The sequence below is a fragment of the Psammomys obesus genome, unplaced genomic scaffold (assembly GCF_907164565.1).
Source record: "Psammomys obesus unplaced genomic scaffold, mPsaObe1.curated_primary_1811, whole genome shotgun sequence".
Classification (NCBI taxonomy): Eukaryota; Metazoa; Chordata; class Mammalia; order Rodentia; family Muridae; genus Psammomys; species Psammomys obesus.
The window spans coordinates 11,284-23,898 of record NW_026591234.1 but is presented as its reverse complement, the minus strand read 5'-3'; the positions used below and the strand labels follow the sequence as shown (position 1 = coordinate 23,898).

Here is a 12,615-nt window from a genome sequence, read left to right as displayed (position 1 = left end):
GGAGGAGAGAGTTCTTGACGGCTGGGCCACCTCTCCAGCCCCCTCTACTGCTTTTGAAGTAGCTGGGACTAAAGTATGCCAACATGTGTGTGTGTCCTTGTCCATAACAGTGGGCCTGAGGGTGCAGCTCAGTAGTAGTGTACTTGCCTTACTACTCCAAGCTTGGTTTAACTCCCAGAACTACAAATTTGCGTAACTTAAAAGTTACGTTAGAGACAACTGGCAAATTTGAATATGTACAATGTATTACAAATATTATGTTTATTTAGGATATTCTCATTTTTAGGGGCTCCTCCCTGAAGTGCTTAGGATGAAGTGTCAAGGTCTGCAATTTTAGAATGAGAACAAGAAGCTATAAGGGCAGGAAGGAGAGGAAGAGGAGTGAATGTGGCATGGGAATAAAGAGAGGAGACAGCACAGCCACTGCAAATGTCAAGTACTGGTGACCCTTGTCCTGAAGTTGCAGACAATTAATCAACATTTTCCCAACTTTTTTGTAAGGTTGAAAAACAAATTTAAAAGACAAAGGAAAAACCGTGACCTCTCACAGAGGTGGACTGTCTGACCCATTCCCCCTAGCGTGCTGTAACGCCAAGTCACTTGCATTACTAGCATTCACCTCTGAGAACATGACTTCCCTCCTGGGAGTGCCTGCCTCTAAATTCTTTTTCAGAATGCCCCAGTGCAGAGCAGCCAGTGGCAGGTATTGGGAGGAAAGGCGCCTGTGAAAGCTACATGTGAGGCCCACACTTCCAAGGTGCGACACCATTGTCAGTTCTGAGGACAGCATGGCACATGTCTCCTGCCTCCTCAGGTTGGTCCCAGTGCTTGACTCCAGTCACTTGAAAGACAGGTCCTTTTCAGGGTGACACTGTATGAGGCAGCAGAAAAGGGAGTATTTCTAGGGTCCATCCTTTCTGCTCCTCACTGTGACCCTAAGGTTGACACTGTCTCCTGACAGAAAGCTGAGAAAACATACTCTGAAGGAGAGCTTGCTCCAGGCTCACATGCAGAGAGGACTCAATGCACATCCTTGAGTGGAAAGTCTCCCTCAAGCCATGATTCCTTCCCCATGAAGAAGAGAACACTCACCTGGCTCAGTCTTGGTCTAGATTACATTTCCCCACACTGTGAGATTACCACTGGCAGTTTGGGCTTATTGTTGGGGCCTGTTGGAACATTCTAGAAAACAAATCACAAGAACATGAGATGGTCTTCCTCGGTGCCTCAAGGAACCTTTTATCCCCTATGGAAGGGCCCGAGACCAGACTGATGTGAGGTCTGTGTCCTGACAGATGGTAAACTATAACAGATGAAAGAGAAAAGGAACACCATGTGGCCACAGACCCACAGCGGAACAACGGTCAGGAGCTCTGACCAGGGACCCCGCTTACTGAGGAGTCCTCACAGGAGAGGGGGCATCTGAACTGGGCCAGGAATAGTGGGTAAGACCCCAAAGAAGTAACTCTTCAGGTAGAGAGAGGGTTGGAGCCCAGGCTTGGGGCAGGAAAGAGCAGGAGGTGCGCACCTGTATGACCTCCTTAGAGAAGAGCCAGGGGCTTGATGCCACTGGTCCAGAGGAGGCAGTGACAGAGGGGTCATGGAGGGGCAGGTGCGGTGCAGCTCATGAAGGCTTCTGAATGTAATGCCAAGAAGTGGAATTTTATTAAGTGGGCATCAGGATCAAAGGGCAAACCCCAGTAGGTACTGGGTGGGTTACTGAATGGGGCCTAGAACTGCGACAGTAACAGGTGTATCTAGTAAACTGGAGCCATTTACCCTTCCCTCACTCCTCATTAACAGGCAAAAGGCACCTGACCAGAGAGGCTACGAGGGTACCCCAGCCAGACCTACCTCAATCTTTCTCATCACTAGGAGTCCATCAATGATTTTCCCTGCAGGAAGAACATTAAGTCAAGGCTTTCTCTGCGGGGCTAGCAGTACTTTCCAGCTCCTGCACTTATTCTCAGCATCTCAGCAGACCCCCTTACGGTGTAGGGAAACTGAGGTCCAGTGAGGAAAGCCAGGGAATAAACAAAGGGAGCTAGGGTACAGGCTTGGGTCTGAGTGACTTTAAAACCCTACTCCTCCATGCTGCCTCTGGGGCATTTCTTTTTCTTTTTCTTTCTCTCTTTTTCATACATATATAAATATATCTTCTTTCACATATATATATATATTCACTTTACATCCTTGTAGCCCCATCCCTCCTCCCATCCCAGTCCCATCTTCCCTGGCCCTCGCCTCACCTTCCCCCCCCATCCTCAGAAAAGGAAAGCCCCCTTCCCCATCTAGCCCAACTCATGAAGTTGCATCAGGAAGCTGGGGCATTTATTATTTATTTCATGTGTATTTACTGGAATACTCTTGCCTCCCCCATGGCCCCTCATGTCCATCTGCCCTAGCCTAGAGCAGCTATGGCAGCTGAGCACATTTAGTGAGTGTGGAGACTGGATCCTGGGGCAGGCCCAAGACAGTCATCTGACTGGGTCAATGGGCTGGGAGGAAGACTTACCAAACACCACATGCTTCCCATCCAGCCAATCACACTTAGAGCACGTGATAAAGAACTGGCAGCCATTTGTACTGGGACCACTGTTGGCCTGATAGAAACCAAATACACCTGCAGTAAGTTTATCTGGCCATATTAGGGCAAGATTTCCCACAAAATCTGCAGCTCTAACTGCAACCTAACTAAGCACCTATTTTGAGCCCAGGCCTAGACAAGGACACAGGCATGAACAGAATAAGTTCTGCAATCAATGCAGTCTTCTTGGTGTCAGGTTGTGTAGGAGTCGGGTCTCTCCTTCATTCACACAGGCCCCAGGGATTGAACTCAGGCCATCAGAATGGGTGGTAAGCACCTTTACCCATGGAGCCCCAGGGTGAGGCTTGTAATGGGAATGAGTGTTCATTTAAAACCAGACAACACAAGAGCTAGTTAAGTTTTTAGTTATCTGTCTGCCTGCCTATCTATCTATCTATCTATCTATCTATCTATCTATCTATCTTTTATTCTTGTTTATTCTCTGCTATTAGATCCTTTCATCTCTCTAGCTCGTTCTCTGACTTTTCTCAAACGATTCCCCTTCCCCTTTTTTCTTTTTCTGTATTTTGAGACAGGGTTTTTTCTGTCCTGGAACATGAGCTGTAGACCAGGCTGGTCTTGTACTCAGAGATCCACCTGCCTCTGCCTCCCAAGTGCAAGGATTGAAGGGGTGCACCACTACCACCATCCAGCTCTTTTAAATGTTTAAAATTGTATCTGTGCGTGTACACGCACGCACATAATGTGTGAGGTCACAGAAGAGCTTTGTGGACTTAGTTCTTTACTTCAGCCTTGACATGGGCCAGGATTGAACTCAGGTTCTCAGGTGTGTGCAGCAGGTATCTTTATCCCTTGCTGTTACTTGCTGAGCTATCTTTTACACAACCCCTTGCCCTCCTTATAGGACTTGAATTTAGTTGCAAATTAGTTACAACTGGACTATATTTACAAATTAGTTACTAGCTAACAAGAAACATTGCTTATGGAATCAGCTGTCAGGAGTGGTTTTGCAATGTTGTAAAATTTATTTTCTTGAATATGTGTATGCCTGTGGTAACTTTATGTGTACCACATTCAGGAAGGATCCTCAGGAACAGTTGTTAGCCACCTAATCTGGGTGCTGGGAATCAAACTTGGGTCCTCTGCAAGAACAGAAGTGATCGTACCCATTGAGCAATCTTTCTAGTCCCTGCACTGTCCTATACCTTTTTTTGTTTTGTTTGTTTGTTAAGAGCAGGTTTCTCTGGGAACCTTGACTGTCCTGGACTCACTTTGTAGACCAGGCTGGTCTTAAACTCACAGAGCTCAGCCTGCCTCTGCCTCATAGAATGCTGGGATTGCAGACATGTACCACCGCACCTGGCTCCAAATTTTCATTGCTGATTTTTTTTTTTTGATAGGGGAGGGGGCTGAAACAGGGTCTCACATACCCAAACTGTCCGGGACCTCACTATGTAGCTTAGGCTGGGCTTGATGCTCTGTTCCCCTTGTCTCGGCCTCCTAAGTGCTGGGATTATAGAGGTGTACCATGCTTAGTTTACACAGTGCTGGAGAGCAACCAAGGGCTTCCTGCAACCTGCTGGGGCACTGTTCCAACCCAGCCCGCCCTTGCCCTGCCCTGCGGAGAATCTGAAACTCTGTAGCCACATCTCTTTCACTTTCCTCCCTAGAAACTGTTTGCTCAGAGGCAGTTTCATTTTGTTTTGTCCTCTCCCTATACCTCCAAATAGGGTCCCTTTTCTGTGGCCCAGGCTGGCATGGTAACTCATTCTTGTAATCCTAAAACTCAGGAGGGATCTCCACAAGTTTGATGCCAGCCTGGGCTTTTTGTGGTACCTAATACACACTAGGCAACACTACCACTGACTATATCCCCAGTCCTGAGACAGAACTACCCTCAGCTTAAGATCCTTTTGCCTCAGCACAGAAATCAAGTATGTGCACCATGCCAGCTTCAAAATAACTTTCACACCAATGTATTCAATAATGTAGAATAAAAGAACAGGCTGTAATCATTATTGCCTTTTGCTAAATCCACTTTCACACTTAAAACTTAAACTGAGTTCCCAAAGCTCTGCCTTAATCCATGCCTGTAATCCCAGAACAGCGACCAAGGGAAGAGAGCCACAAATTCAATGTTATCCTGCAGCGAGGAAATGGGTTTCATAGAAATTACTGCAGAGACTTCAATGCCAACCTGGGGGTGTGAGGGGACAGACTTTACAGAATCACCAAGAGCAGGACTAGCACTGAATGGGCCACTAGCCCTAATTAGATGTGTAATGGATCTGAAATGTCCAGTTCTATGTTCAAGCATGAAGCACTGGTAAACATGTGGATTTGCCTCTAATCTGGGATTTTATACTACACTTTTGAAATCCCTTTGTTCTTCCTGTAACCATGATGAGAACTGAATTTAGGATCTCACACACGCTAGTAATCTAACCATTCTGGAGACAGAAGCAGGAGGATGGAGAAAAGCTGAAATCAGCTTAATCTATGCAGCTTCCAAGTCAGTCAGGGCTACACAGTGAGATCACATCTCAAAACAAAAACCATGATATTTCTACATATGTTCCTGAACATTTCATGTATGAAAAGTGAAGGACTCCCTCTTGACCCCCATAATCCAGCTACAGTAGACTCATGCTCTGGAATGAGACACAATTCTCAGGGCCTTCAATCCATCTATCTCTATTCTGTGGCTTACAGAATCATGAGCTAGCAAACAGACACAGTAACAGTAATACAGCACATTTTTGTGGCATAAATATCCTCTGTCCTCACAGACGTCTTTATTCTCCTTCCTGGTGGTGCAGCGTATGCTCAGCCTATGAACAGCCCTGCAGTAGATGACTCAGCTTGAACCCCAGAACTGCCCCAGTGACTGTATGATCTTAGTTTGCTGATACAATCTGCCTGTGCTTCAGTTTGCTCCTTATCTCAAAGGGAGGTTCCGTATTAAGACGAATTAAGGCAGGTAAGGTGCTGTAAGTGCCCAGTAACTTTTGGATGTCATTCTGATTACTATTCTCTCATTGCTCTCCATCTTTCTGTGGGAGTTAGGGGGGCCTTGAGATCAAGCAATCTATCTCTGTCTTTGAGGAACTCACAAAAAGAGGGAAGAAAAGACAACTATGCTACAGATGGCTCTGGTGAGGCAGGCATGTAAGCCCAGCTACTTTGTTTGTTCTTTTTGTTCTTGCTGTTGTTTTGTTTTTGTTTTTTGAGACAGGCTTTCTCTGTGTAGCCTTGGCTGTCCTGGACTTTGTAGACCAGGCTGGCCTTGAACTCACAGAGGTCCACCTGCCTCTGCTGGGATTACAGGCGTGCACCACCTTGTCCGGCTAACTTCAAGGCCATTTGACACAATGGAGTGGGATCCTGCTTCAAAGTAAAAAGTAAAAGGAGGGCTGAGGGACTGTCCTGAGGGCTCAGAGGGTAAAGGGGATTGCCCCGCAAGCCTAACAACCTAAGTTCAACATCTAAAATTCACATAAGGCAGACAGGAGAGAACTGACTTCTACAAGTTGTCCTCTGACCTTCTCACACCAGCACACTGGGAATATACACCCACAACACCACAAACCCACAAACACTCACAATAAGAATAAATAAGCTGGGTGTGGTGGTGCTCGAGCCATAGAGGCAGGTAGATCTACTTGAGTTTGAAGCCAGCCTCATCAGGTCAGTCAGGGTTACATGGTCAGATCCTGTCTCAAAACAAAAAGAATAAATAAAGAATTGCAAAGGGAGCTGGGCTCGGTGATGCACACCTGTAATCCCAGCACTCAGGGAGGCGGAGGCAGACAGATCTCTGTGAGTTCAAGGCCAGCCTGGTCTAAAGCAAGTCTAAAATACCAAGGTTACAAAGAGAAACCCTGTGCTGAAAAAACAAAAAAATAAACAAACAAATAAATAAAATAAAGCAAAGGGCTAGGATAGGGCCTAGTATGTTCAAGACCCTGGATTTAATCTGCAGCACACCAAAAACAGAAGAGAGTCAAGCAAAGCAAACATGACCTGCCCTGTCCCTGACCATGCCACTGTGCTTCTGTGTGATCTTGCATTTTGCACCGCCTGTCCACTAGGCCTGAAATGCTTTCCTCTTATGGCACAGAATTCCCAAAAAGACTCAGGCCATTCTTTCCCTCTAGGAAGGCTACTCTCATTTCTAGCAGAAACCACCTTAACTTCTGCAGGCCATTAGGGTCCTTTTGTGCACACTTACTGCAGTGATGCCACAAACTACACTACACTGGACTAGTTACCTGTGTGTGCATTTGTTGTTAGACAATACATGTCACAATGGCATGGACTGTGTCTGTGTCCTTATGCTTTACCCTGAGACCTGCATGGAGCAGTTGTGAATAAATTTTCATTTTATAAACGTTTGAGAAGATGAGGGCAGAATACACAAGGAGAGAGAACATACATGTAAATGCTGGCACCAAGGAGGTGAACAGTGGGGCGGTGGAGGGATTGGTAGTGGGGGTGGGAAGTGAGGGACAAAAGGGAGTAAGAGAAAGGAAGGGTGAGGGTGAGCAAGGTGAAATGGGAGAGCAATGAGCTGAGGTGGGTAAGATAAGGTATGAAGAGGTCTGAGGAGGGATTAGAAATGGGGGAGAGACATCAAGATGCGGGAATGGAAATCATGAGCAGGTGAGAGAGAAAAGCAAGGGAATGGCCGGCCTGTAGCTACTGCAGTGCGTGAATTTGGCAACCAGGGTAGCAAGCAGTTGAGTAGCAGTCTTAGAACCCCCCGAACACTGAGGCTACAAGCCCAAGCAAACATTCTCACACGAATAAAGGCAACAACACAGGTCAGAGCTCAGTTTTGCTTCTACAGCTTCTAGACCCCACCCAAAAAAAAAAAAAAAAAATCAAAGTAGACTAAGGAAGGAGGAGAGGCTAGGTGCAGGTGAGGATGGATTCCAAGAGCCGGGCTGGGCCTCAACAAGGCACTGAAAACCAGCCATTAATCTAACCCCGAATCTTTTTGGTTGTTGTTTTTTAATTGTTTATTATTTATTTTTATTTTACATACATTGGTGTTTTGCTTGCGCGTATGTCTGTGTGAGGATGCCAGAACACCTGGAACTCGAGTTATGGACAGTTGCAAGCTGGCCTGTGGGTGCTGGGAAATTGAACCTGAACCTCACTTACCATGGAAAGCAGGCCTGGAGCCGAGTGTCTGAGTTTAAAATTTTCATCTGCAAATGGACCCCGGTAAATACTGGCGACTCCAGTACCATCACCCTGAGCAGAAGAGAGACATGTTAGTGGCCTGGAGTTCTGGGCACCCTGGAAACCAGACGATGGGACTGGAGAGAATGGCTCAGTGGGTAAGACTGCTTGCTATCCAGGCATGAGGACCTGAGTTGAAATCCTTCACATACACATTGAAAAAGATAAAGAAAGAGCAGGTCGCAGTGGTGCATGCCTGTAATCCCAGCACTCAGGGAGGCAGCAGGTGGATCTCTGTGAGTTCAAGACCAGGTCTACAAAGCAAGTCCAGAAGAGCCACGGCTACATGGAGAAATCCTGTTTTGGGACACCCCCTCAGGCCTCCCCCCACCTCCCAAAAAAAAAAAAGAGAAAGAAAAGAGTAAAGAAAAGCCAGCATGGCGGTTTATGCCTGTAGCCGGCATTAAGAGGTGGAAACGGCCAGATTCCGGGAGCTGACCGGCCTGCTGATCTCACGCAACCATGCAGCTTTTCATCTAAAAGCTTGTCTCAAGGCAGCGAGACAGTGACAGACAGGGAACAGCTGACGTCTTCCTCTGGCCTCTGGGGCTGGGAATCAAACCTGGGTCTTCTGGAAGGGTCAACTGTGTTCTTAACTGCTGAGCCATCTCCCCAGTCCCCCAAATTTCCCAGTAGTACCACATAGTTGAAACACAGCATAAGTGAAAGCAGGATTCAGCCTAAAACCTGCCACTGCAACCCTATATAGGAGTAAGATTTTTAAAAACTCACAAGAACCTAACTAAATTTATGTCTAAAGAGAAAGAACATCTCTCAAACACAAGGAATTAGCACCACAACCAACTAAGCAATATTAACAGTAAAGAAAGCATGCACAGAAGTGAGTGGGTTAAAAAAAAAAAAAAGGTTTAAGAAAAATTCTAGCTTATTGGACACACTCCAAGGCTAGGATGGGGACACAAATAACATGGTCACAAAAAAGTCATGGTCAGCAGTGAAGGACAGATCCCATGGGCTACCTCAGCAAGCAGAGTGAACATTCTCTGAACTATCTGCCTCTCCTCATCTGATCTCTTGACTACTAACCAGCGTGTGATTAAACCTCAGCTTTCAAGAGGAAAAACGACCCAGAAAAGCAATCAAACAAACAAACAAAAAACCCTAGAGTTTTAGACAGTGACACCAGAAGGAAAAACGGGGGCCATAAGCAACCAGCTCACTTCCTTTTGGGAGGAAAATATTCCAGCCAATTTCAAAGTTTTCTGGGAACAATGAGTTTGGATCATCTTGGATCATCTCTAGGTATGCTAGCAAAGTCCAATTTCTATTCCCAAAGGCTAAGGCTTGGACAGTGAAAGTTAACGATTCAAGTTGAGTGTTGATACGTGTTGTAATGACACAGTCAGTGGTAGCCAGCAGTTCTACAGCACATCTCATGTCCACGCTCACTCCGCTGACTTAGCTATCATTCTTAAATGTCAAGACAGAAGAAGAAGAAGGAGGAGGAGGAGGAGGAGGAGGAGGAGGAGGAGGAGGAGGAGGAGGAGGAGGAGGAAGGAGGAGGAGGAGGAGGAGGAGGAGGAAGAAGAAGAAGAAGGAAGAAGAAGAAGAAAAAGAAGAAGAAGAAGAAGAAAAAAAAAAGCAGTACTCACATTAACAAAATCTCCACCTTGAATCATGAAATCCTTTATGACCCTGAAACAGGAAAAAAAAATCCTAAGAAAAGATTCAGTGATTTGGTCACTGAAATGGTAGATTAGCATTTATGCTGAAGTACAGTATTTATCACTGAGGCTTACAGAATGAGGTTTCATCCCTGGAGTGAGTGAACTGAGGGATTACTAACCATAAAAAGCTTTTTAGAGCTGGGTGGTGGTGGCACACACCTTTAAAGCCAGCACTCAGGAGGCAGAGGCAGGTGGATCTCTGTGAGTTTGAGGCCAGCTTGGTCTACAGAGTGAGTTCCAGGAAGCCAGGGCTACATAGAGAAGCTCTGTCTCAAAAAACCAAAGCCAAAACCAACCAGCCAAACAAACAAAAACACTTTTTAACTCAGGGGCACCCTCGAGTTGATCTTGGGCGCATGAGTTAGCACTTGAACAACAGAAAGGGCTGAAACTTGGCAGGAAGAATTACCAACATATTCACTGAAGCAAAAAACAAAAAACAAAAAAACATGTCAAGGGCTTAATGCACATTTGGGGGGACAAGAATAATAGCAAATATATGTGAAATGGACTACTACACACACATGGGCTTGATGATATAGCTAGTATACCCAGGTACAGTCCTTCGCTTTTCTTAGCCTCAGGTTCCTTCCATGAAGAATGTGGAAAACACATTCTACCTCACATGAATGCTAGGAGGATTAAAGACCGTAGCTCTAATACCCTCGATAAGGGTGACATGGAAAATTTCAAGGTTAAAATGGAGCAACTTCTGTCAAATTCTAACAAAAATAGGTAAATAGAAAGCCAGGAGATCATGAAGGCCCAGTTCCTACAGATGACTATTATTTGCAGGTAATAGTTACAGGTAACAGTTATAAGCCAGGTGTAGGTGGTGCAGGCCTGTGATCCTAGCACTCAGGGAGGCACAGGCAAGTGGATCTCTGTGAATTGAAGACCAGACTGGCCTACAAAGTGAGTCCAGGACAGCCAAGGCTAGTTACAGCTAGCAGTAACTATCACCAAAGCCTTTGCTAAAATCATAACCTGGAGGCAGTGAGACAGTTCAGTGCGTAAAGTGCTTGCTACGCTGAGCACTGATTGGACCTCAGGATTAGACCTGAGTTCTAATCCCTGGCACCCACATAAAGGCTGGGGACAGACACAGAGTGCATTCCTTGTCATTGTTTCTGCAATACAGTATTACAAAGAGTTACGGATGATTTAAGGCACCGTGCACAGGCTACATGGTGCTGAGTATTGAACCCAGGGCCTCATACACACTAGGCAAATTCTCTACCACCAAGCTGCAGCCTTAGCCCTGAACATGCCATTTTAAACAACAGACTTAATCCCCCACTGGTTCTGTACAGGATTCCCTATACAAATACCAAGCAAGGACTGCATTTCCAGTTGGTCAAAAACCTTACCTGTGGAAGGTGCTTCCTTTATATCCTATTGGAACACCATCTTTTCTGTAACCAAAAAGGACGAGACTTGGAATGATGACAAATAATCATGGGTCTTTCCCGTTTAGGACACACTGGAGACTAAAAGGACTCTCATAAAGATTTGGTTGGGGGAAGAGAGAGAATGAACACATCCAAGGTGACCCCCTGTGGATTGATAACATCTTCCATCACTCAAGACCTGCCCATGGTTCTCCAATACCCTCACCAAACTTCCAGAGCGCCTTTAAGGATTAGGCGGAGGGGCCAAACACATCTGTGACTGACCTGAACTCTCCAGTGCAGAACTGCCTAAAAGGAAAGAAAGAGCGATTCAGTTACCATGCTCTGGAGGGGAAGTACAAACACTGCAGCTAGCATGTCGGTCGGATGTCAGGGCATGCAGGCACGCAGACTAGTAATACATATTGACACGGGATCGGTCAAACCCGGCAGCTATTCGGCTCCAAGGCAGTGAATGGATGGACGCAGGCTTCGGGTTCAGCTACTCCGGTTCAGCTGGAGCTTTTCCTTACCTAAAGTTCTCGGCCGTCTTAGGCACCACGTCTGCAAACAACTCGATCTTCATGCGACCAACTTCCTGCAAGTGACGGTAGACGCAAGGCTCAGCCCACGACCGCTGTCCACGCAGCTCAGAAGCTCCCACCTCTGCCCGCCCTGGCCCAGCCTGTCTTGGGAGAGCTAGAAGGAACTCCCTTCCTCACCGCCAACCCCCCGGCTGTCTCCTTTACACTAGTCCTGCCGGCCCGCTCAAGCCCGCCAGGCCGCCCACACCTCACCTGGCCGCCAATGCTGACATCAAAAAACACCACCGGGTTGACTGGACTTGAATTTGCCACCGCCATGGCTCTGACCCGGTAGTAGAAGCCCGGTTTCCGGTGTCAGGTCCTGCGGAATTCACCCAAAGCGCAGGCGCTGTGGAAACCCACCGCGGTTGCGCCCCGCCCCGGAAGTGTGGTGCAGGCCGAGGGATTTCGGGGATGGCGCGTTGTGCTCGGGGAAGAGAGTGTAGGCGTGTCCCCTGCCACAGCGCAGAGGGGAAGCCACACACGAGGACGACCCTCGAGGTCACTGTCAGTATTCTAAAATTTTATGTAGGCTGGCTCAGTCGGGATGCTGGAAATGTAATTTCGTTTCTGTGGCAAGCTTCCAGCCTATTTCCCGCAGAGACTTGGAGGCTTTAAAATAACCTTTGTTCTTGTAAAACGCGTGGGCTTTGCGTTTTTAACCTAAGTCCAGCTGTGTATTCGAAGTCCTAAATGCCACCCATTTGCCCACCACCCCCTGGCGTCATCTCGTACCACTCACTCTTATCAATTACCCTTCTGCCTCTGTTCTGGGGGTCATTAGATGGCTGCGCTCCCTAAGGCCTAGGTATGCCTTTCCTGGAATATCTTTTATTCACCTTAAATTGTATTATTTTTAAAATTTCGAGTCAGTCTTGCTATGTGTGACAGGTTGGCTTTGAACTCACCATCTTCCTACCTCAGCCTGCCAAATGCAGGAATTACATGCATGGGTTGATGGCCATGTCTTTTTGGAACTGGGGCTGGAGAGATGGGTCCGGAGGACCAGAGCATCTGGTATGGGTGTGTGAGGGTATCCTGCACATTCCTGTAATCCCAGCTCCAAGGAGGGTGGAGACAGGATGTTCACTGGGGCTTACTGCCTTCCAGCCGATAGGAGAAACTGGAACTCCGGGTTCAGGGAGACTGTCTTGGAG

The 12,615-nt window shown here is 46.9% G+C and overlaps 1 protein-coding gene across 1 annotated transcript; it reads right to left on the bottom strand.

The window, feature by feature from the left end:
- Positions 1-224: 224 nt before the first annotated feature.
- Positions 225-11,758, bottom strand: Ppih (peptidylprolyl isomerase H). Its single transcript, XM_055610041.1, has 9 exons — positions 11,672-11,758; positions 11,408-11,472; positions 11,160-11,183; positions 10,854-10,898; positions 9,409-9,451; positions 7,715-7,807; positions 2,516-2,603; positions 1,855-1,895; positions 225-1,182 (listed from the first exon to the last, which is right to left on the bottom strand). Exons 1-9 carry the CDS (start codon positions 11,735-11,737, stop codon positions 1,114-1,116), a joined length of 534 nt encoding a protein of 177 aa, XP_055466016.1. The 5' UTR covers positions 11,738-11,758; the 3' UTR covers positions 225-1,113.
- Between the last annotated feature and the right edge of the window lie 857 nt (positions 11,759-12,615).